At 36.9% G+C, this 26,331-nt stretch overlaps 1 protein-coding gene across 1 annotated transcript in view; it reads left to right on the top strand.

Moving 5' to 3' along the window:
* MYO3B (myosin IIIB) overlaps positions 1-26,331 on the top strand; it is a 206,403-nt gene that overhangs the window by 24,002 nt on the left and 156,070 nt on the right. The window contains exons 3-8 of the mRNA XM_050899969.1: positions 42-225; positions 1,755-1,889; positions 5,561-5,665; positions 5,928-6,027; positions 9,656-9,732; positions 21,881-22,026. Coding sequence (XP_050755926.1) covers positions 42-225; positions 1,755-1,889; positions 5,561-5,665; positions 5,928-6,027; positions 9,656-9,732; positions 21,881-22,026 — 747 coding nt within the window. The remainder of the gene's footprint in view (positions 1-41; positions 226-1,754; positions 1,890-5,560; positions 5,666-5,927; positions 6,028-9,655; positions 9,733-21,880; positions 22,027-26,331) is intronic.

Below are 26,331 nucleotides of genomic sequence, written 5' to 3'. Positions count from 1 at the left end.
TTAGGGCTTCCCACTGTATGTGTGTCTGCTTTGTTTTCCAGGAAGCCATTGTATGGATTGTTTCAATATAATTCCGGTATGATTGGACTAGAATCATTAGCTGATCCCTCAGATACCTGGGAAATTATAGAGACTATTGGGAAAGGCACTTACGGTAAAGTCTATAAGGTAGCCAATAAGAAAGATGGGAGTCTGGCAGCAGTAAAGATTCTGGATCCTATCAGTGTAAGTAAAAAATATTAAACTCTTAACTTCATTGTTTATTTAAAAGAATTCTCAAACAGAGTTGAAATGTAAATCAAATGTGTAAGATATTGAAAGCATCCTGTAGGGAACAATTTTGCAGAATGCATTGATAGAAGGAGTTTGGTACCAGCACCTGAAAGCTGCAACTTACAATTTCATCATCTTTATGATATTTGAAGACGGCATTTGCTTAGTTTCTTTTTTAGGTCTATGTAATTCTTCTGGTACAAATTTAGATATCTGTGCTTGGAGCATGCAAATGATAGGAAGGAACAGAGGCGTTCCTCTTAGGGGCCTGCTGTAGCAGGGAAAATACAAGATGCTGTTAATCTTAATGTTCTTGTTTTATTCTGTGTACTCCCTAAAAGAACTGCTTTTCCCATCACAGAAGTACTGTGAACTTTAGGATATTTTATAGTTATCTTTTATAAGTGGATAATACTGTGAGGCAATAGTTAAGATAAAAACAGAAGAAGAGCACAGCCCAAATTCTCAGAGGTAGTTCTGTGCCAGCTCCACTTTTAGTGGGTATTAAATGCCTAGCTTCCCTTGAGAACCAAGGCCCTAGTTTTCAGTGGAAGATTTAATTGGCAGCAGCTCAGGTTGGATCAAGCTGGAGTTTGATCATGACAGCTGGGCTAAAATATTTACTAAAAAAAGTTACATTTCTGTTATCTACCACTACTGAATTTCATCTTGGTTTTCTCTTGTATAAATCTGAAGGAGGTAATAAGATGATATCATTTTTAGCAAAATGCAAAAAAAGGACAATGCATGTAAGAAAGAGCTTAAATTTTCTAACAGTCACAGTCTGTGCAGAAACAAGGAAAGATTCAGTGCTTAAGTACTGTTCTGAGTTGTGGCCTGTGTGCTGATATTAAACAGTATTTTGTAATTGTCACAGAATTCTTTCATTAACAAATATTTAGTAACATTTGCTTATTTCATGGGATTTGTTTTGTCCCTCTTTAATTGTTTCTGGTGTATGTCTTTTCTTCATAAGAACGTCTTTGTTTTTACTGATGTCTCCTTTGAGGTTTTGTGAAATTGTTCTCTGTTTGGTCCCATCTGATGACAATAGAAAAATAATGAATCAAAGGTTCATGTATTTATGTTTAGCTTACACATTAAAACTACACGTTTAAAAACAGGTTAGAAAATAATACATGTGTAAATTTCTTATTTAGACAACTGAGCAAAGTTAAGTATAATTTTTGCTTTTCTGGTTAAGTATATTATGCACTGAAAGAATCCTTGAGGAACAACTGCTTACTTTACACAGATTTTACATTTCTGTATGTAAAAAAAAAAAAAAAAAGCAAAAGTGGCATGATTTGGTGTGGACTAAATTTACAGTATTATGTGAGTATTTGCAGCTGCATTGAAGTAAAAGCATTTAAAAATACAAACTAATTAAAAAATAGTTCTTTTTATCCATGAGAGTTTGTTCTTGCTTTGTACAGATTTACTGTATTTATATGTTCTGTATGTTTGTGTTTTTTATTTAGGATGTAGATGAAGAAATTGAAGCAGAATATAATATTTTGCAGTTTCTTCCCAATCATCCTAATGTTGTTAGATTTTATGGGATGTTTTACAAAGCAGATCAATATGTGGGAGGACAGCTCTGGCTAGTACTTGAGGTAAAAACATTTTGATAACATTACATCTTAACTAGTAAATGTTGTTGGGTTTCTGTTTTTTATTGCTACAAGAGTCACAGGCTTTCATGGTTCTCTGATTCGGGCTGTTAGTCAAAGGACTGGTGATAGATGATGTGTGGTAGCCTACTGTTGAAAATCATATCCAAACTTAAAGTTTGTTTAATAGGGAATATCATTGCATTTTATTTCTGTTCAGGTTGCTACATTCTGCCTCCAAAACAAGCAAATCCTTTTGATAAGAATGGTTTGCCTAAAAACAGCTTGATTTTTTTCATGTTGGAGGAAACATTAGATAAGACATTTCTCTAAACTTTTGGAGAGCTCAAGCACTTGAGGGGAATGCAAAAGATGATGAAGTAGTAACATGGAGTACAGTTAACAAACATGCTGCCTATTGCAAAGGTGAACAGAGAAAATGTAAAGGGAAAGGCTGTTTTATGGTAATTTAAAACTCGAGGCTGGTTGTTGTTGAAAACCTAGCAACAGAAATGCCTTCTATTAACTCTTCTTGTTCACTGTCAATCAGTATTCTTGCAATGAAAAATGTATTTTGGTGGTCTTGTTGCCAGTTAAGTGACTGCCAAAGATTGTTGCAGGATGAGGATTTCTTCTAGATGTTTTCTAGGCTTAATTGATACAGAGCTTTGCACAAACTCATGAGCAGTAACAGATACAATAATACACTACTTTAATACAGGTGTAGCATATCAGACAGATGCGTCACGTGGTATTCCATATAACAAGATTTTGTAAAGCAAAATCGTGACATATTCTATGTAACAAAATTAAATGTAGAATTTGAGAGTTAGGTGTTTGTACAGATCTTAGCAATTAAGTATGTTCATTTCAGGTATTTTTTGGTGCACATTATCCAAAGTTTTAAAGAAATTTGACATTAAAAAAATTGTGTTTTCCTTTTATGGATAAATTTACCAGACAAGGCAAACTATTTCTTGCCTTGGAATTTACATGCAAATTTATATATGCATAGCAGTTACTTTTTATATTATAAATTAATAACACTTTTTCAGTAAAAGGGAATATACAAAGTACTCAGACTTTGATCCCTGAGTCTTTGATGAAATATATTCATTGGATGTGTGACTTCCAAAATTTGTAATAAAAAGGTGGATTTTTTTTTTTTTTTCCCCTTTAGGCACAATTTTGCCATGTTTACTCACTACAAGCAGGACCTTACTTTGATAAATGCCTAGGATGAGGAAGGGTAGCAAAAGTGCACACCTTAAATATTTTTATCATGATGTAGTTCTCGGATAGGTGTAGCACAGACAACTGTAAAGCAAACTTCCCTACTTTTCCATCTAAATGTGCATCAGTCCACTTTTTAAAGTATTACCATTAGGTATAAAGTGGTAATGAAGTTTACAAGTTCATTTTGTCCCAGACCTTTGACTGTCAAGAACAGTATCACTGACAGCTGCAGTAGTGTTTGTGGGATATATTTCTTTTCAGAGTCAGTCATTCATTAACATATGCTACGAAACAGCTGTCAGTCTGTATTATTTTTCAGTCACAACCAGCTTGGGTTTTTTTTTTTTTTGAAGTGGCATACTTTGGAAGGGCATACTTTTCTATATTTTATCTGCAGGCTAGAGATAATTTTAGTACAGCCTGTCTCAATAGAACATTTAGTGCAATGAAAGCAATAAACAAAAATCTTTGACTTAATGGGTTGTCAACAAATGGTTAAGTATGGAAAGAAGAACATGCACTTTCTCTTGCAAGATGATGAAGTTCTCCTGTAAATATATTTGAAGATTGATATTGAGCTGAATGCTCCCACCTAATTGATTTAAAAAAAAAAAAATCCCTACTAATGAATTAAGAAGTAAAGTCAAATTCCTGCAGAACTCATCAATGTTTTCAGTGATGAAATTTTGCTTCAGAACTTATTTACATAAAGGATGTCTCGTTTATCATGTGATCTGGTCGTTTCCATGAACTAAAACTTTTAGTCTAGTGAAATTTTTTGATGCAAGTGAAAGTTAGTAACAAATGAAGGAAAATATCGACATATCACAGAAATCAGTGATTGAACTGATACACAATTCCTAAAAGCTATTTGACAGATGCAAAACTTGAGAGTTTGTAGAACTTCTGTTTTCATACCATTCTCCTGATTTGCACTGTGGTATTTTAAACTTAATACTGATGTCATGGTTTAACCCCAGCTGGCAACTAAGCACCACGCAGCCGCTCACTCACTCCCCCCACCCAGTGGGATGGGGGAGAGAATCAAAAAAAAATTAAAACTCATGAGTTGAGATAAAGACAGTTTAATAGGACAGAAAGGAAGAAGATCATAATAATGATGATAATAATACTAATAATATGACAATAATAATACTAAAAGAATTAGACTATACAAAACAAGTGATACACAGTGCAATTGCTCACCACTCGCCCACTGATGCCCAGTTAGTTCCCAAGCAGCAATCCGCCCCTCCTAGCCAACTCCCCTCAGTTTATATACTGGGCATGATGTCATATGGTATGGAATATCCCTTTGGCCAGTTGGGGTCAGCTGTGCTGGCTGTGTCCCCTCCCAACTTCTCGTGCCCCTCCAGCCTTCTTGCTGGCTGGGCATGAGAAGCTGAGAAATCCTTGACTTAGTAGAAACACTACTTAGCAACAACTAAAAACATCAGTGTGTTATCAACATTATTTTCCTACTAAATCCAAAACACTGCACTGTACCAGCTACTAGGAAGAAAATTAACTCTATCCCAGCCGAAACCAGGACAACTGATAAAGTAAAATGAACTTTTGTTGAAATGGATGGGATTTCTGTGTGGCAGAAACATTGGTAAGGGTGCTGCCTACAAAAACAGGTCTAGAGGAGGCAATTCAATGAAAGAAAGGCAATCAATTCTCCCATCTTTTTTTTTTTTTTTTTTTTGTGTCAAACAATTGTGAATATTAAAGTAAGAAAAGGAATGGTGTGGGTGAAAACATATTTACAAAGATTCTGATTTTACTTTTCTCCTCCTCTTTTGATGTATGGCAGCCCATTAGTGGGAAATGCTTGCAAGAAGCTGCTTTTCTAGATCAGAATGTTTCATCTCAGTTGTTGGCAGCACATGCCATCAAATCTGAGTATAGAGATATGGCTTCTGTCTACTTTATATTGCCTGCCAGCAGGAGCATTGATGGAGTGAAAGTTTAAAATGACTGTAATTTGTTGCCTCCCAGTTATCAAGAGCATCAATCTTTTCTGTCTAGCCTTTTCTTTGCAGAAAAGCAGTTTTTCAAAAAGACAGTACACATATTATTGTGAAAATACTCAAATAATGTAAATTGGACTTATAAATACTCTTTTAACAACAAAGTACAGTCCTGTTCATAGTATTTTTATTTTTAGTTACATTTTATAAATTATACTTTATAATATTCAGTTTTCACTTCCCTCCCCTCACCCAGGCTGCTGTGATTTATTATTAACATTGCTAATAAAATATGTTCTAAGGTGGGGTGACAACATAAATAATTGCAAGATAAAAATCTAGTTGTTCCCAGACTTGTGTTGTAGTGCAGTTTTGCACGGTAGGTGTTTACAGCTTAAACAAGTATATTGAGTAACTGAGGACTTGTCTTGCTTTTTTCCCCCCTCGCAACTCCCCCCTTCACAGCTGTGCAATGGAGGTTCTGTCACAGAGCTTGTCAAAGGCCTGCTGAAGTGTGGCCAACGGTTGGATGAAGCTATAATCTCATACATCTTATATGGTGCTCTCTTGGTAAGGATGTTCACTGGGCTTGTAATGACAGCAGAGGGTGCAATTTACCCATCTCATACATACATTTTCCATTTATAAAGTATGGTAATGTTGACAATATTATGGGGGCTATTATAGCAGCAGGGGTTGTGTCAAGCATGTAATCCGGTGGACAGATGTTTCTATAGAGTATGTGCAGATTGTCTTCATTACATTCCCTAATAGTAGGGTAATTGTTTTTAAATAAGGGAGTAAACTTATTTTTGTTACTGCTGGTATATAGGGCCTTCAGCATTTACACAATAACCGGATCATTCATCGTGATGTGAAAGGGAACAACATTCTCCTGACAACAGAAGGTGGAGTCAAGCTCGTTGACTTTGGTAATGACCACTTCCCATTTGTTTTCCTGATACATGCATTTTAGCCAAAGGCATCTGTTTACTTTCTCCTGGGAAGGCGGAATGCCATAGTGAGAGACTTTTTCAGAAAGATACTCAGAATTATTTTAAGAAGGGAAAATGGAGAAGGAACCTGAGACAGCAAGAATAAAAATTCTGACCAAAAATCAGTAATAGACTTTTAACTTAAAAGCTTAAACATAATACTTTATTAATTAAAAGTAATTCTGAAGGTACCATTTTATTTACAAAGCTCTTTTGCATTTCACAAGGAATGTCAGTTTCAGGGCAGTTGTCCTAATTTAAATTTAGATATTCTATCTTTTGCATATGAAAAGGAAACATTCTTCTCTCTGAAATGGCTTTTGCTAGCCTTAAGCATATTTTTTCCCTCTGAGCAGAAGGCAAAATGGTCCCTTGGGTCCAAAACCCAACATCCATTTAATTTGTGATTATTGCTCTTAGGTTTGAGCACTGCCAGTCTGGAAACATCATAAGAAACAGGAGAATTGGCAATAGAATTTAACTCAGTTCAGCAATTTTTTTCCCCTTTAAACATGCACTTAGAAAAATAAGGAAATGTTGTAGTCCCTCAGATATGTATGCAATGGAATGAACAATTTTATTAAAGGTAAAAGAAACAGATTATTAGTAATATGATTTATTAATGAAACCACATAACACATAAGGTAATCGTCATTGAGAATAGTGTTGTGTGAATAACAGTGCATGAAGGTAAAGAAAAAAAGTTCACAAAATGAGAGTAGTGTAAAACAGCGTGCCAAAAAATTCTGCAAATAGTAATATTTAAAAAAAATCCAAAAACACTAAATGTATGCAGTGGAAAGAAAATGTAATACTGATGTTGTCATGGTATTATAAATTTAACATAAAAATCTATTGAAGATGCTAAAGTAAGTTGGGAAACAGGAGACTCTTTAGTGTCTTCTAGGGACAGAAATTCATTATGTTGAATGGTAAAGGCAACAATTAAAATAGTGCTGGGAGAAACATATGGCCTGAAGCACAACTTGGAGTGAGTCCCTGATTTAGTACAAGGGAGGAAGTTCCCTTTTCATTTGGGGGAATTTTGGCAGTACGATCTTTGTTTGTAACTACTCCATTCTGGGAAAAGTTGGCTTTTCTCCCCAAAGCAAAACGTTTTTATCAGATGTATCAAAGGCCTTAGCTGCAGCAGAAGCTCAGCTTGGAGCTCTGGCTTCCAAAGGCAGGTCAGTGTGCTGCAACTCCAAGTGGCACATTCAAGGAAACTGAGAATCCCAACCTTTCTGGTGTCCCATGGGTGCCTCTGATTCCACATCTAGGTTTTAGGGGGGGGGGTTCTACTTTTTAAGTTACAACAGTAACACTAGAAAATTACAACAAATATGACTACCTCAGAAAAAGACTTGAGTTAAATCTCGAGTGTTTCCTAACACTTAACAGTTAGGAAATGCCAAGAAATGCCCACATATCTGTGGGCTTCCTGACTAAAGAAGCATCAGGCACCAAGCTTTCATTAAGTTGCTTTTTTTCCCCTCTAGCCCACTGCCGTAGTCACAGGAGGGACTCTGGACTCTGGGAATGAATTAGGACTGAGTCACTGGTGATACTGTTTGTAGAACTGTTTGTCTCATTTGTTGCCAAAAGTGGAAGACATATAGTGAAAAATGCAAGGAGTTCAGGAAGAGAAGGGACTCGCAGTTCAGACAGTAGAATGGCATCAAATTGGAGACTATTCTTGCTTCTGCTAGTGTTTCTCTGTGATGTTGGCAGGTCACTTGCATCGAACTTTTTAGCAGTGGCCACTCTGTTCCTCATTTTCCCAATAGCCAGTTTGAAACATCTTGTCCTCCTTTGCAGAAGAGCTAAGTGTTCTTGAACTGCAGCCGAGATCTATTACAGCTCTACTTGAGGCATGTGGAGTGCCTGAAAGCTGAAAGATCTCAGATTAAGTACCTGAAAACAGTGGATGCTTTGGATATTTTTAGGTTAATCCCTGGAACTAATAATCTTCTCCTATTTTGCAGGAATGTTAAGGAGATTTATTGTTTGATGAGGAGGGAAGGAAACATGTCAAAAGGAAAAGAAAATGATAATTTTAAATTTACTATAGGATTGGATATACTAAATAAGTAACTAGAACTCAAATCGATGGGGATAAAAAAAGTATTAAATGACTACCTATTCAGTGAATGCTATCCATTCTGTCCACAGAATGAGACAGAATCTTGAAGAAAAAAAAAGTTACTTCATATTCAAGGCTGTACATATGCATACTAGGTCACAGAGAGGATTACACAGATATCCTTAATTGAGGTGCTTTTTTTGTGCCTTTATTGCATGACTTTACAACTTGCTTTTTCAATGTAACACGCATTTCTTCCCTCAACTGCTCTCAACAGCATGATATATTTGAATAAATGTTGGTCACAGTGTAAGTCAACCCAAAATGTCTGCAACTTATCATTCATTTATGCTCATGCTCGCTCGCTCTGTCCCGCTGTCTCCCTCTCTCAGCTCTTTGGTATTGTGCACTGTTTTGGAGTGTCTGTAGATAGCAGCTACAAATTTAGCTAGCTGAAGAGAGATCAGAGTTAAATGCAGAGGCTTGCTCTACATCCTAGCCATTAACTGTTTCACAGCGGTACTCAGGAAATCACTGAAGACTTGCAATCACACTGAAAAATGAAAAATAAATACAGAATTGAATCTTGGAGCCAGCAATCAAATTATTTAACTTATGAGTCCCAATTTCTTATTTATTGGCATCAGGCAATGTGTATTATGTTTTTCTGCCTGTTTTTGTCTCTGGGTAATGCCATAGGAGGAGACCACTGTGTTTTTTGTTTTTAAACAATGTTAAGGTGAAATACGGTTTTAAGTCAATATTGGTTTTTTGTCAGCTTATTGGAATGCTCCTGAACTCTACAACTCAATTATATGTTGAGCAGAGCACAGAAGATTTGCTGTGAAAGTTCATTCTGATTTGTTAATGTTGTTTGATTTCACTCTAGTTCGTTCTTCCTTTTTTCAGCTGTGCTTCAGTAGTCCAGCCCCAGTCAGCAAAGCACTGAAGCACGGGCTTTGTTTTTAAGCATGTGCTTAACTCGCTAAGTACAAGCTCAGTGTAAGCTTGAGCTTCCATGCTTTTCTCAGTAGGGAAAGATTTAAGCCAGTGCATAAATGTTTTGTTGAACAGGAGCCTCTGCAAATACTCTAGTGAACGAATTTCCTGCCAGCGGTGTTCAGGGAGTAAATTTCTGAAACAGAAGTTTTAAAGTCAAGTTGTAATTTGAATAGTTCCTGTTTATACTCATGAAAACAGCAGAAGGAAGTCTGTGATATTTAGGTACCAATTTAATTTTTGAGTTTGAAAGTGCTTCAAACTGAGAGTCATTCACTAAAAATCTCTCAGCAATTCTGAACGAAAACAGCAAGCTGAAATTAATCAAAGAAAGAATTCGGTACAGATGCTGCAGCTACTTTGGCCAGGTGTTCTGCAGCTGTACTCCCAGGCTTTGGGTTTGTTTTCCAGATACTTGAAATAAACTGACTGAAATGACAGAATGAATTTGAAGCCAAGTTTTTTGGATCTGTTTTATTGCAGGTGTTTCAGCCCAGCTCACCAGCACACGACTGCGTAGAAACACCTCAGTGGGAACACCCTTTTGGATGGCACCTGAGGTAGGCAAACGCTCCTATCTGGGTTGTCTCCATTCATTGCAATGCACACTTTGTTGCCACTTCCACTTAGTAAGAGAAAAGAGTATCTTTTCTTCCCTGCTTTATGGCTGTGTTTTTACTTTACATCTAGGCCCCTGTTCAGTAAAATGAATGTACTATTAAGAATATACAAAATGGATTTCTAATAATCTTCATTATTTTTCTTCTCCGTAATATTTCCATAAAAGTACCAATAATCTGCAAATAACTGAGGGTCTCCTTGAAATTTTGTGACTTTCCAATCAAATACCGTTTGTTTTGCTGTGCTTGTCTGTGCCTTTAAATACAGACTGGGAGGAGAAGGAGGAATTCCCACATTCCTGTCTTGCTGTAGGACTCTGCAAAACCCTGACTCAGCTATGTGTTCTTTAACCTTAATCATTGACTGGGGACCTACACACTTAGATACATGGACGAGCATAGGTTAAAAATGGAGAAAAATAATATACAGATGGCCTAGCCAAGTATCTTAGACCATGTTTTTACATACTATTCCCCAGACATAACCCTTTTCCTTCTATTTCATGAAACTCTAGAAAGTTTTAACACACTGTTGAACAAAAGTCCCATATGTACTTTCCCTAAATTTTGGGTGAAAGATGTTAATCTTTGCCCTCCCCACTTTAAGAAACAAAAAATACTTTTGTAAGGTATAGATAATGAAATTAAAAAATAGGGAATGAAAAGGGAGTGGTCTCTTTATTTGTAAGTTGTTAAACCTTCATAACAGTAGTAGCCTCATTTCTGTTGAAGGCCGTTAGACTTATTTGAATTTAGGGGAATTTGGGATGGAATTTGCATCTGTTACAAATGCACACAGGTCTATTTCTGTATGCAAAGTTAAAAGTATCATGCAAACATTTGTTTTAAAAAATTTTATACTTTTTATACATCTGTTTCTGTTGCTGAGGAAGGCTGATTATAGCTGAGAGGAGAAAAGAAGCTGCTGTAACGGATCCCAAATTGATCTTGCACAGTCTCACAAAGAATGGTTGATATTTTACCATCTCCATAACAACCAGTTTACGTCACAAAGGAGACACGAGATACTTTAGAAACCACTGTGCAAGCATTATTTATGGAATCACCTTGGTTGGAGACATTCTGAAACCTTTATAAAATAGTCCTCTAGACATAATGGACATGTTATGAAATATTTTATTGAAATTGGATCACCAGAAGTTATTTTTACGGTACTGTTTTGCTTGAATAATTGCCATCAAAGGCAATAATCGTACCGAATTTATTTTCCCATTCTGCTTGAAAATACTCATTCTTGAGGTAAAAAGCCAAAGAAATGAGCAGAGATTTTGATCTGAAAAATTTTGACCTGAAAATACAGCACGCCTGTAACCAAAGTGTGTTATGTGCATAGCACATCAAAACAGGAACAGAAGTAGCTTTGAATGCTTCCTGTTTTGAAAGGGTTTGTCAAAATAACCAAGCCAGTACCATACGCATAGTAACTCATATCACATTTGCATGCCTGAGTGAGCCACGTGGATGAGGCTTCATAGATGTACCAATCTGCAAAACAGCTGTAAGATGCTCAGATATCCATTATGCTGTTGTTGAAATGGCTTTTAAATGACGAGTTGTGTAACGCCTGTGCTCAAGTCACTACAGTTGCTTTCTTTGTGTTCATATGAATGACATATTTCAACCTATGTGCGAGGTGCAATTTACCTTACTTCTGGGGAGATCTTTCTGGTATTTTTAAAATGTGCAGCCAAATTTTTATGTGAAAGATGAACAATTAGGACTGCAGTAAGTTGAAAAACTCTGCTTGGTTAGCAGCTTATTGGGAACAGTGTTTTCTAGGTGAGACTGTGGTTAGATCACTAAAAACTAGAAAAGCACTTAACAGTTGCAAAAATCTTGCTGCCTAAAGGTTTTGACATAGGATAGAATCTGTGTCAAACCCAAAAATACCATAAAATAACTGGACAGGAAGGAAATGTTACTAATCAGAGAAATAGAAAGCATGGAGACTAGGAGGTTTTGTTTTTTTTTTTTTAATTGGACTTTTACTATCTGTGTGTGAAACATAGGAGCCTCAGTCAATGCATAAGGCGATCATGGGACGTCATTTTATCTAAGGGTGAGAAAGATGGATTTAATCTGAAGGGGGAGTGGAGAGGGGAGATGAAGAAGCTTGCCTTGAAGGAAGAGACTATAGGAGTGTTTCAGAGAAATGAACCTTGTGAAATGAAGCTGACAGGGAATATTTTCCAGGGTAAACCCCAGGAAAATAAAACCTGGAGAAAAATGATGCAAGATTATTCAAGGTGACAGATAGGAGTAACTGGATATAAGCAGGAGACAAATATGCTGGAAACTAGAATCACTAGATCAGCCTGGATCAGGAACAGTCTGTATAATGAGGAAAACCATTGTATTTTAAGATGAAGTTTGCAAAATGTATCAAAGGGATTATATGGCATGGTACTTGCGATAGCAAAAGTTCATAGGAAAATAACAGTGACTGAGGGTGGTGTAAGGTGTTCTGTTCATCTCGGTGTTCTTACTCAGTGTTCTCACTGGCAGCACAAAAAGCAGCAGCTGAACAGTTTTGAGTGACTCAAATGTCTTAGAGGGCTCTCTTTTTCTGATGACTGTGAGGCTTCTTTAGCAGCAACAGGATAAATCAAAAAGATTCGTCCTTGAGCATTTGTTTTGAGCAGAGCATGTGATCAACAAAAATTTTGCTGAAAAATGAAAATAGAGGGAAAAAATAGGCTGTGTGGAAGCAACAGAGGAAATTGGCAAGGATGAGTCAGTTTGAGAGCAGCTTTAAAGTAGACTCACTGAAAATCAATCATTGCTGTTTAACCTAATTGGTATTGTCTCACACTTAAAATGTGTGAGACATGCAGAAACTGGAACACTGAAGACAGGCGTGCCAAAAAAAGATAAATAAGGCAGGATAGTTTAAGTATGGTGGATGTTTAAAGCTGCCTGTTGCCAAACACTTAAGTTACCTAAAATCTGCTATTACGCTGAAATAAATTGTGCTGAATGCTAGCAAGAGGAATCAGATTTGAAACTTTTGAACTGAACTGCCTTTACATCTCTAGTTCTAAACCTTAACATGTCTTGTTTTCAACCTCCAGTGCAGAACTGAACAAAATCTAGTTAAAATAGAATTGCAGTTTTCCTTTTTCCCAAATATAATTATATTATCATGATCTAGATGAAAACTTGACTCTTGAAACAAGCTCAGTTAGAATCTGTACAAGTTTTCTTTGGCCCAAATCTAGTTTTAAGAACAGAAATAGAAAAAGATACTTGAAGTCAGAAAGAACTGGAGAGATACTGAAGGTAATTTAAAACCACAGGGAGTATGCTGTTATATTTTACTGATAACTGCTAAAAATTACAATGGTGCATCCGTACTTATGTTTTAAAAGGAACATAATTAAAACATAGTTGATCCTTTGAAGAATTATGTGTTGAAATATGACACATGACAGTAGGAAAGGTTGAGACATTGGTAAAGGTATCATATGAGTTCTGTAATAATGAATTAACGAGAGGTAAAATCTTGGCTCTGTTTTGCTATTGATTTCAGAGGGATTTCAGATATCACAGTATTATTTAAAGCTGTGTCAACTCTGTATTTTGGATATTTGTTACCATCCTGCCAAGATGAAATAATGATCAGTAAGACTGCCCCAGAGACAACAGATTGTTTTCCTTCCCCCTGCTGAATCAAGGCATATTTCCTGGGATAAAATTCAGTACATCTGAGCATCAGAATAAATTTCTGAAGTCTTAGAACAATAGGTGACTAGTTTAAATTGTCTTTCTTTTTCCAATGTTCTTTTGTATTTTTTTAAACCTTAAATCTGATCATATGTGTGTGCAATAAGTCTAATCCTGAAACAATGAATAATATTTGCATTGTTTCAGTACGAAGCTGTGTCTCTGCATAATCTAAAGAAAAATCAACCAAACTAGTAAAAAAAAAAGCACCCCAGAAAGTCATTTGCATTAATGTAGTTGAAAAATATATACAGTTAAAAATCTAATTTTGCAAAGACTCACAGCAGCTTTTCCACTGAAGTCAGTATTCATTACAGTAAGGGCTGTATTCAGGCCTTAGAATTTGGTCAAAAAACCATCTTCCTCTTGGTGGATTAGGGCTGATTTCTCTTATTCACCTCTCTATTGTTGGAGACGTGAAAAATTTACCAAAAAATCCACTTAATAGTAAGTACATTTCATGTGTAGTTAAATACTGAGTTGAAAAAGCGGCGTAGAAAAGATAACCCCATCACTAACCTGGGCTTATGTTTTTAATTAACTTTAAACAAGTACAGTGATACATTCACCTGAAACTATTGAATATATTCTCATTTTGTCACACTTCAACCTAGTTTATTTGCCAGCCATTTGCTTACATCATGGGACTCAAGGTCAGCATCCTGGTAATGGCTCTAGGTCTCTTCACTTGAATTCCTTATTAGCTAAAATTAGCTCTTCTGATATGCACATTTTCACTACACTTTTAAATGCCAACTAAGCATGGAATTTTGTAAATGCTGATTTATAATGAACTGTAGGATTTCACCGCTTAGTATAAATAGGATATAGATTTCAAGAATGCATATACACTTATTTTTCTGCCTGAAAGCCATTTAAAAACAGTTGTACAGTGAAACAATATGCATATTTTGTGATAAAGAAACATAAGGAACTATGTACCTTCTCTAATAAGGAACATTTGAAAGTATTTCCTGACAACATCTTCCGTGAAGGTGTAATAACTTCTCTTACAGCTAATGATAAGATAGATTACTTAATTAGCTCTTACTACATTTTTTTTCTACCTCGTGAATTGCAGTAAATGAGGTAAGATTGAAAACATAATTTACAAAAAATAACTGATTGTCCTTAGGAAGAAACTTCACAAATGGTAATAGAGAAAACTTCTGCTACTTTTACAGAATTTGTGTTTATCTGGCATCATGATTAATTAATAGTGAAATACTTGAAAATCCCACACATTTAGTGGGTAAAAATAATAAATGCGGTAAATAAATGGTAAAGAATGGTAGCAGTAAATAATTCATAACATAGATTTTTGTTACATTGTGATTTGAACAATTGCTTGTTGTTTAACATTACTATATTTATGATAGTATATTAAGCCTAGGGTGTAAAGGAATTGCCTACTTGGTATACATTTTGAAATGACATCCCTGCTTTCAGGAGGTTAAAGTAGTGGGACACCGCGGTGTGTTAGAAATTATTTTTAGGTAATATTAGCTGTCCTCTTGAAATGCAGCACTGGGATTGAGTGTGGTCCTGTGGTACACGTGGTGAATAGGTATGGGCATGCCGGAGAGGAACTACTACAGGGTAAGTGTGGGAAGGCAGCAGGGGGAAGAGTGGGCACCATTGCTCTGAATAGATAGGGCAAGACTGTGTGGAAGAACTGAGGGACATAGAAGTGAAATGACTTGCTTAGGGACTTACAGCAGGTCAGTGGCAGAATGTGGAATAGGTCTCTAAATGGCCTCATATGACTAAAATTCCTGTGACTCTGAGATGCCACCTTCTGAGAGTTGACTGGAGTGATTTAAACAAAGTTATCTTTTTGGGAACACAGATCTTTAGGAATTGAATGAAGAAATAAAAGAAATTACAGTTTCTGCCCTGGTTTTTTTTCTCCACACTTTTTTAATTTTCTGTGGTTCTCAAACCCAAGCTTTAACAAGCTGCAGTAGTAAGGAGTTACGCTGAAGTTGCTTAAAGTCCAGAAGGAATGCCGTGGAATTCAGAAAGCTGAATTGGAATGCAGAGGTTTCTTCAAAGGAGAAGGCACACAAGAGGCAGAGAGTGCAGCAGGACAGCACCAGCGAGCTCTCCCTGCAGAGCAGGATCTGGCAGAATGCATCACCTCCTCCTTTGCCTCCAGGAGAGCTGACCTCCTCATGGGCTAGCATGGCAGGAGGGGGTTGAAAAGGATGTGGCAGCTGGAGGGAACCTCAGGGAACCTTGCCAGTAACCTTGATAACATGGCCATAATCTTGTGAAGGGATGTGGAGGGGTTGCAGATGCTTCTGTTTTGTTCTAACCTAAACAGCAGCTATGGAGGGGTTGTAAAACTTTCATCTAGGGTGTTTAAAGATTTAAAAAGCAAAACAAAAAACCAAAAACAGTAGAGAAAATCATTTCAGTACCACGCTGCCCTGCACCGAGATCCCTACATGAAATGTGTTTACTTATGAGGCTGGAGTTGCCTCTGAGTTTTCAGTTTCTTTGTGAAACACCATTTACAAATCTGTGTGAGGTGTGTAGTGTATTTCCTTACTGCTCAGGAGTAAATCTGTGGGTCAGAAACAAAATGTGTCAGTGACTTTAGCATTAGTAGTGTTGAAGCCGTGATGGTCTCATGGTATAAAGCAAAATAGATTTGTGTGCTCGAAAGCGTATCTGTTTTTCCTCACTGTATCATTGGGTCTAATAAAAGGTATTATGTTTCCCTACAAATGTAGCCTGCTGCCAGAGCAGTCTAATGGTCTCAAGAATATTTCACTTGGGTGAGTTAAAAATAAAAATAAAAATTGATTACTCGCAGCTGTTAAAACACAATTGACTACTTGACATATAATTAATTTTCGATGAATCAACATTAATTGTGATAATTACTCCTAAGAATTATTTAAAATATTCATTACTTTTTATTTTCATAACATTTTTAACAATGTAATGATTTTCTGATACACCATGGAAAAATTTGTATGATGATAATAAATAAGGAACTGAAATCCAAATAAGAAAATGGGGGAATATGGAACCAATTTCAATCACAAATTTGCTCTTTTTTTAATTATGTAAATGTGCTTGAGGGGAGAGAGGGAGGGAAGGAGGAAGCAAGGGAGGGATAGAGGTAGATAGGTATCACTTTGGTCTGGATAATTCAGTATCCTCAGTGCTGCTAAATGCTATAATGAAAGACTTCCCCCCCCCCCCCCCCCCCCCCCCCCCCCCCCCCCCCCCAGTGCATAGGAATTGGAAGAATATTTAATATTATTTTTCCTATGTAGATAAATTAAATTGGGCTACATAGTGTCAGGTGGAGTACAGAAGTTCAGTTGGTTTATTTCATTTGGCTTGCATAGCCAGCAATTTTGTTCTCCTTGCAGCAAGGGTAACAATTTTGTGCCACATTCATTTTACATACGCAGTGCTTTTCAGCATTGTGCTCGCACACCTCATAAGCTGCTTAGTTAGCTACGTCAGCTGAGTACAGCACCGCCTTTCTTCAGGAGCCTCAACCTTTTTAACTCCAGACTCCTTTCTGCGGGTGGGTCACCAGCACTAATTCTGTAGCAATTGTCTCCAGGTAGCACATCTGTACTGCTATTATCAGTATTGTGTATGCTTGCAGCTATACTTTGTACATGCACTGTATATACTGAGGCAAAATGAAAGTAAGTTCGCTTCTAATAATTGTGGGTAAATGTAAAAGGGTTTGATGTATTTTGCTTCAGCCAAACATATGTATAGCTTCATCTCTGCCCACAAGTCAGTATGACCGCTGTACAAATAACAGCTAGTTCTCCATATTACCTGTTTTCCTTCTTTTAAATCCACCCATGATCTACTTATGGGCTTGCTGAAATTTAAAGAAAGCTTTGCATTGATTTCAGAACAAGTAGAATTATATCCTTGAATATAAAGTCTTTTTCTCAGGGCGTGAATCATCTTGTGTATCTCTGTGAAGTTTTGTGTTTCTGTAGAAGTGATACATCACACAGAATGCCTAATCACTGGCTTCTCTAAATTCCCTCCAGTTAGTGTCACTGATTTGTTTATGTGCCGTCTTTGCCAGACCAGTGAATTCCCCCCCACCTCACTCTGTCCCAGTGTGACCCTCAGCACAATTCGTGTTGACAACTACCATCACATTGTCTGTTCATCTGTGTGGTGTTTAGGTGCTTTCCATCCTGCGGCAGTATGGCTGGGCATGAAATCACGATGAATTTACAACTAATACAAAAGGTGACAGCCTGTCTCCTTAGCAGCTTGGGCCACTGTGTGCATGTAACTAGCCCATGCCAAAGTGAAAGACTTGGTGCTTATTCCCATGGTGTCTGGCAAATCTGAAGATTAACTACATCACCCCCTGAAGCTTTGGCATGAACATAGTGTTTGCAGCAAAGCAAACTACCTCTTCTTTTTTGCTTGTACAAGCAGGGGAGGATTTTGCTGGATATAAAATAGGTACAGATGTGATGATGTCTTTGCACAAGGTAGAGCAAGGAAGTAGCATTTTCTTCAGTTTCAGATCATTTCTTCTGGGTTCTCTGTCTTCATGCCCCACTGGGCAGAACAGGCATCAGCAGTGCTGAGAGGCACTCTCAGCACCAGAACTCCGACCAAAAAGGACAGATGTTTCCAAAAAATAAGTATCTCTTAGTTCCCAATAGAGACAGAAATACAATAAAAGATAAGTCAACGGCATTTTTCCTTTTGTATTTTTTTTTAGAGATTTTTGCTCTGCAGGGAGTTGCAATAGTTTTCAAGGCAAAACAGGACTGGGGCATTCCCAAGGACTTAGCTTGTAAACTATGACTAAGAGAACTCTTTCTTCTTCAAATTTCAAGGTAGAGTGTTGTCTGCTAGCCAACATATAAAGCAAACAGCCGATGTGCACCTTTCATCAAGGAAAAAGCTGTAAAATTTTATTCTTGGTTTAAAAATTAAAATTAGTGGCATTTGTGTTTCTCTAAGTAGTGCATAAGTTGGTAAGATTCTAATAATAAATCCTACAGAAATTGAAAACTTGTTTGAAACCAAAGTGATCATTAAATTCATATACATGCTGCATACTTGGTGTCAGAAGAGCAGTTCATTTTGTATGTTTTCTGTGAGGCTGATCTCACTATAGTCAAGCTAACTGTCTAAACCATACTGGGTTGCATGGTCCACTGGCTGAATTTTTGTAAACAAAGAGAATGCAGATTAAGGGGAATATTTGTCTAAAAGACTCACTGCAGGCCCTGAAATTAGAGTGGCGGAGAATCCGATAGTGTTTAATTCCTCTTGGTTAGAGTGCCAGTATTTTGCCATAGTGTCATTTTACTGCAGTGTACCATATTTACTGAATATGTAGCTGTTAGCTGTGGAGCAGAAGACTTACGAAGATGCGTTATACATTTCTTTCTCTTTGTTTGGTAGGTAATACATTGTGAAGCTGAGAAAATCTCAAAGACCTTTTTTTTGTTTTTAAAACAGCAGTTACAGTATACTTTCTTTTCCCCATCCATTATGAGTGCAAAGCCCTCTGATGCTCATATTATTTTAGCGTAGCTTGTTAAACTTTCTAAGACTGAGATACATAGCAAGTTTTGCCATTGGCCTGTAGTTAGAAGCAATTGTGATGTGCTTATAGAGGAAAAAGTGGTGTCTTTGAATGTGGGAGACCAGCTATGTTTGTGGCACTGCTGTCAAAGTCCATTGTGACCTTCAGCAGGTCCTTCTTGTCCTTCCCTTGAAAATGAAAATATATTCCTCTGCATCATAAAGTTTGAGAACAAACAGACAAGTATTTGCAAAGGAGTCAGCACACTGATGAGAACCAGGCAACTTCTGAGGTAGTTACTTCCAGGATATGGGCTCTAGCAGCTTATTAACCAAGCAGATAAATATTTTTCATGTGTTAAAAAAGGAAGGAGAACACAGTGCATTTAATTAGTCACATATGGATAAGCTACTTGCAACTTCTGAGTCATGGCCTTGGAAGCTGACTTGCATGATTTTTTTTTTTTTTTTTTTTTTGAGGCGTTGTCCTTGAGTATACAGATGATTTGGGGAACTGTATAAAGAAACAAAAATAATCAAGAAATACAAGCTTCCCTTTCAATCTGAGCAAAACTGCAATGAAGGAAACTCCAGCCAACACCAAGTATGGCCTCTTTAGAATATATTATTTAAGTATCTCTGATGGATCTCCACACTGACTTTCATACAAGTTTGTACATCAAATTTTATTTCTTTCCTTCTCTTTAAGGCATGGTATAAGAAAATGAAATTATCATATAGGCCTCTGAAATAAGGGTGGTGGTTTAAAGCACTCTGCATGAGTTGTGTAGAATCTATCATCTACTGCACAGTAAAACTCATCTTTTTCAAGAGATAGAGGGATCTCTGGGATGAGATCAAGGCTATAATGAACTTTTTGAAGAACTAAGAAATATTTCAGAGCTTTCACTTAAGACATTCTGTTGAAGAGAAGGGAGATGGGAAAATGATCTTCGTGTGACAACTTTGAAAAACACCACATTAGCTAACAAAACTCTGCCTCTTCAAGTTGAAGAAAAAAATCCCTGAACCCTCTTTTGCAGTGCTTACTTTCATTTTTCCCCATTCTGTTTATTTGATAGTTGATGTGTAGGGGAATGTGTATGTATGTTTTTCTCAGATGGTTAGCAGACATTTTGCTGACCACTTTATCATGTCTTACAGATCACCAGTGTTCCTCAGACAATAGTTGAGAAACACTGGTCTAATATTCTATCAGAAGATTCTTTGACATTACAGCAATAAAGGGGAAATACCACTGTCAGTAGGATATTAAAAGAAATTTCTTTGGCATACTAACCTGGAAAAATTGAGGAGGAAGAGAGAGATCTCAACACTTGTCAAAACATTGATAGAAAATTCAGGAAAGGTCTTAATTTTTCTGGACTGATTTGCTCTAGGAAAAGAATTGAACTATTAGTATATAGCAAAGGAATTAACTAATGTCCAACTTTACTGCCAAAAAACCCCAACATTTCAGTATTATTTTAACTGGTATGTTCAACACCCCTGATTTCTGATAAAATAAATGATGAGCATTGTATGATGGGGTTATGAGTCCCAGAGTAAGAGATGGAAAGGTCCTATGGGCCTGTTGGATAGAATCTCTACCAGAGGCAGGAATACCTCTGTTACATGCAGCTTGTGGAGAAAGTAACCAAGAGGTTAAACTGGAATCAGCAGCTTCTCCAGGAAAGGTTTTCTTACAGCAGGCTGTGAGTGGCTCTCTGCCAGCACCTGCCGAGGGTGCTGACTTGCATGTTGGCATCTCTGCAAAGCATTGTCCCAAATTGAAGCCCTAACACAAGAACCCAGAAGTAATACAGAAGTAAAAAAAAAAATTCTCTTCTAGAACATAGATACAGCCACCCTAGGACATGCTGTCAGAAGTTCTGTTTATCTTAAGTACAAATTAGTAACAATACTGAGAAAAATCATGGAAGCTGATACTAGCGATATGCGGGGATCTGACAAATTTTCAAAGCAGTTGGTCTAATTGATGAGATTTGGGAAGACAAACTTGAGACAGGATTCCAAATCATGATAGAATAAAAGGCAGTGAAGCTGCGATTTTTGTCTCATCCCTTTGCAAAGATAAGGGCTAAATTTAAACTTGAGTTTGAATCTCAGATGTAGATGCAGAATTGTTTCCAGCTTATATGAATAGTTAGCTTATGATTAGAATGCAAACAGTGGGTTAGCTGGAAGCGTGCATCAAGTTTGTGATGTAAAACAGTTCTGATGTCCAAGGAGAGATTCCTGTTAGCTTCAGTTTTTCTTAGACAAGGTACATGGTATGTTAATTAAGAATTTTTTTTTAAACTACTCAAATCTAGTAGAGACAAACTAAAAAAAAAAATAAATTGGCAGAAATGACTGATGGAATATTCTTATCTAAAAAACAGCTGTGCAAATCAGTCTATCCTCATGAATAGTCATAGAAGTTAATAAGAATAACATCAATAGGGGTCTCCGCTGTTGTAATAGGTTTCTGTAAGAAGTGCTTTCAAAACCAGAATTTAGTAGAGTGATGTTCTTTGTATAGATATAAGCATCCCATGGAGCTTTAAAAAAAGAGGGAGATTGTTTTTAAAGAAAACAAACCTAAGAGGAGTTCTAATTTACTGTTAAATTTTTGTGGGATTTTCCTAACTGGGATATACAGGCAAAGATATGGATTTGAAAGCTACATAGGATTTTAGACATGACTCAAAAAAGTACTTTCATGTCACACTAGGAAGGCATGAATTGTACATTAGGTTAAAGCATTGTTTTCTCTGCTTTTTTCTGATAGGTCATTGCTTGTGAACAACAGTATGACTACTCATATGATGCTCGATGTGATGTATGGTCCTTGGGAATAACAGCTATTGAACTGGGGGATGGAGACCCTCCTTTATTTGACATGCATCCCGTGAAAACCCTTTTTAAAATTCCAAGGTATGGCACTAGATGGCTCTCTTCACTCACTAGTTTGTTCAAAGGCAGTCTAGTCAAAGGAGAAAGAAATATTTGGTAAACGTTTGTGCTTCAAATCCTAAGAATCTCTCATAGGAAAAGACATTAAAAAGCTGTAATGTTCAAGAATTTTTTTTTCAGCCTGACTTCTACAATAATTTATATTTAGAACGTCTTGAAATGATAAAGACTTACATATTTTATTCTTATCTTAGAATATAAAATCATATAATATCAAGGTATCTCCCTTCAAAAGTACTTTTCTTAGCTACTATTGATGAGAACATTTGTTTCAAAAGAGGAAGAAGCCAACTTTTGTAACTGTTGAATAACATTTTTAAATATAATTCCCTTAGAGTCTTACACTTGTTTTACTGTGGAAGAAAACCACACAATTTTAACAATGTTATAAAGCAGTCTGGCAGTTTCAGCAAACTGTATTCATAATTTATTTTTTCATTTACCCAAGGATGTTAAAATGTGAAGATTTGGATTGTCATACATGGATATGAAAAAGGGATAGAAATTCCCTCTATGTATAGTCATGTAAATTAGCTGTATTATTTCATGCTATTTTTGGTTTCATTTTGTTTTCATTTCATTGAGTCTTCCTGAATAAGTTGAGATTGACAGTGTAAAACAGAGTTTAACAACAGAACAGTTGTATTACTAGAGGAAATATAGAAAGAATTTGTCCGTCATTGATTAGACTGGCATATACTTGTCTTTTCCACATTTTGCTTATAAAGAAAGAATCACCACTGACTGATAACAGTTTAAAACCTTCAGCAATACAAGTGTTTGACCTTTTGTTATCTGCACAGTTATCATAGGCTTTTAAAATTTATTCTGATTGCAATTTGCATTTCTGATTAAGTCTATTTATATGCAGATGCAGTTGTGCTGGGTTCTGCGTCATACAGTTATCTCCTTCTACCCAGCTCAGACATGAACTGCCACCACTCTTTCCAAAATTATTCATACTGAAGCAGTGGTTCATCTTGTTGCCTTTGCACAAGTGTAAAACAGGTCCTGGCAATTAAGGCAGCAAGGGAGGCTTCAGATTACTAAAGCAATATCTATAAATTTTATCAATGCTCAAAACAGTTTAAAAGGACAGAAGTCATACCAAAAGTAACAGCAAGCAATAGGAAGATACATAGAACAGGGCATGCAGAGGGTTTGATTTCTATCTATAGTTTACCTCTTTCCCTATTTGCTGTTGCATCTCTGTATGACTTAGCAAAACAAAGGTGTAGAGTCTACCTGATGAATTAAATAATGGGTACATTTACTAAATAGAATGGTAGCAATTTTTAAGTTCAGAGATTTCCCTCTGCTTTGCATTTTATGAGCTATAACCCTCCTGCTGGTAACTGTGCATTCGTACTAGATGAAGTGGACTATGATGAGTGCTGGATGGCATAAGGGCCTGGGATGTAGCAGACAGAACATCTCTCCTGGTATTTGTTTGAAGTCAATTCAGAGGGATAGTAAATATGACCAAAAGGTGCATTCCCCTCTTATAGTAGTTTGACAGTTTAGAAGTAATCTTAGTGCAGTTCCCGATATCTGTGCTGCAATTCACACATTTTTAACAGCATTTTCAACATGAGCATGGAGGCTCTTCTCAGGTTGAAAGTGGTTCTTCCAAGCACTGGCTGTTGAGTGCTCAAGCAGCAATGTATAGAAGCATTGCAGCTCACCTTCTGAGACTGTTCAATCCAAAATCCTCTGAGCTCAGGGATCTGGCATGTTTACACTTTCTGCTTTCATGATAATATCTGTGTCTGAAGTTATAAATGCAAATGTTAAGATATTTGGTCATTTTTAGGTAGTTAGTATCCTTGAGTATCATCTCTGAATTTATCCAATACAACTTCTCACCTACTGTAACATCTAGTAGCTAAGAAGCCTACAGGGTAGCTATATTTTATTGGAAGAACTCTCTCCTTTTGTGTGCCACTCTCTAGCTTTATTTGGTAACCCTTAGCTGCCTTATGAGAAGAGGAAAGGTACAGTCAATCCGTTTCCCCTCTCCACATGACTTAATGTCATTTTAAGATTCAATCAAAAGAAAAGGAACCCTGCTGGTTTTTTTCCTTTTTTTCTTTTCTTTTTCATTATTGTTTCTCAGATTCTTGCCCAAGACTTTCTCTGCATCCATCGTGCATTTGAGCCAAAGCTGTCAGCCCTAGTTTTTGGCTCAGTAAGACTACAGTTAGACTCTGGACTCAACAAGTTTCTTAACTGAGACTAGCACTTGTCATATCTCCAGAGGCATTTGTGCCGTGCACAGGGATCTTCGTGTCTTAAAATTGCTCTGCTGATAGCTGTGATCAAACAGCTTAGGTTAGGGTGGAGTGAATGAGAGGCAGCGTATTCATGCAGCTCGAATTTTTGTCTCAGCTGAGGGGTGGTAACCACTAGTGCCTGCTGCCTCCTGCTTTCTGTAGGAGGCTGCCTGCCTGACCTTTCCCTACAGTGGGCTCTGCTCCACCCATCATTTAAATCAAGATGTAATTCTGCACATCTGGTGAGATGGAGGAAGGGCTCACTCAGCTGACTGCCCTCCGTTCACGAATGGTGACAGCACTGCTCTCAAGTGAAGTCTGGAGCTTACTGCTCCTGAGGGATATAGTGAGAAAGAACTCGTTCAGCTAGGTTTTGCTTTCACCTGGAAAAGGGCCACTAGCAAGAGGTTAGCAGTTTCTGAAATTATCTCACAACTGTAATTTGCCATTCAAACCACATTAATATTGGAGTACAATGGAGCTGAAGGTACACGCTTCTAATTCTGGCATTCTGGAGGTAGTTTCAAGACCTGGGTCGGGAAGCAATATAACCTTATATAACTCCAGCCTTGTGTATGTACCCATACTCTAATTTCTGACAGAGACATACATAATTTAATTTGTTGATAACAGCTCCTCTTTCAGCTGTGGTTTCTTACAGTTTGATGTGAAACTGGCAAATCAGGTTTCAGCTATTGTTAAATGTACTAAATGCAATAATACCAAATGACACCAAAGCGTGTTGGACAGTTATGGTGTGACTGTGGTACCTTACAGTCAAGCTCCATTTTATCTGGAAGTGTAAAAAGCTACTGCGAATAATGAGCAATAAATGTAATAGGCTATTGACTTGCTGCATATATCTGATTTCTGTGTGTGTTCTCCCAGGATAATTTTTGTTGATTGGGCTGATTTGACTTTAGTCTGGAGAAGAAGAGGTGAAATTGCTCTTCACAGTAAATGACACTTGGACCGTCGCTCAGGCAGAGAGTTATCAGGAATTATTTCCTTGTTCCCTTACATTCTTGACTACAGTTGATCCATAGCTTTCTATTTATACTGCCTTCTGTGTACTAGACTGGTCAGTTTTGTGTGCTGCTGCGATTTCTTTACATTAGCAGAAAACTTTGCAATAGTTTTCAAGTTTTGTTATCAAGCACTGAATAATCTGTTCTCATGAATGTACTTAAAAATGTTAGTAATGGCAAATTTGCCAAAGCTAGATACAGAAATCTGTGTGTGTGTTTCCACAGAATTCTTCCATTCTCAAGTAGGGAATAAAGTAGTTAAGTTTCTATGTCAGTTTAGTCATTGCCTTTTTTCTAGAGATAGCCAGTAATTGTGCCGTTAGCCTTGGCATTGAGTTTCAACTTAGTGAGCTGTGGAGCTAGGCCTTAGTCTTAAATTAATGTAATTGAAATCAGTGACTCTTTACTTTGACTTTATAGGGTTTGAATCAACCATTGAATGAATGATTATGTACTAACAGTCACAGCAGTTACATACCCCCAAGATCTTTGGAGACGTCTTCTTGTGTAGAACTCAAGTCAAGGATTAGGCTTTTACTGTTTTCATGTGCTAATTTAAGCAGGAAAATGGGAAAAGCTAACAGTAGCCAAATATCCTACAGTGTTTGTGTTCTCTAAACAAGAAGCAAATAAGGTATTAAATTCAGATAGTACTAGTTACAAAGCCTAAATGTTCTTCCAGTAGGTAAGAAATTACACTTCTCTATACTTTCTGTACAGCAGTTATAACCATGGAAGGGAAGGTCAGAGTGACACTACTTTAGAAAATTAAATATTCAGCAAAGCATAGTAAAAATTTCAGTCCCCAGGGAAACTCTCTGGGGGAATGAAAACTTTATTCCCAAACTTGAGACTTCTGTTAAACTTAACACCTCCAGCTAACACAGGTCCACGTCTGAATTATGTAACTTGAACCAGGGATGGAGATGGACTAAGCTCCAGGTTGAAAGGCTCAGAGGTCTGCA

Source organism: Gymnogyps californianus, chromosome 7, assembly GCF_018139145.2.
Source record: "Gymnogyps californianus isolate 813 chromosome 7, ASM1813914v2, whole genome shotgun sequence".
Classification (NCBI taxonomy): Eukaryota; Metazoa; Chordata; class Aves; order Accipitriformes; family Cathartidae; genus Gymnogyps; species Gymnogyps californianus.
The sequence above is the reverse complement of the archived record's forward strand: the minus strand, read 5'-3'. Positions and strand labels throughout refer to the sequence as shown.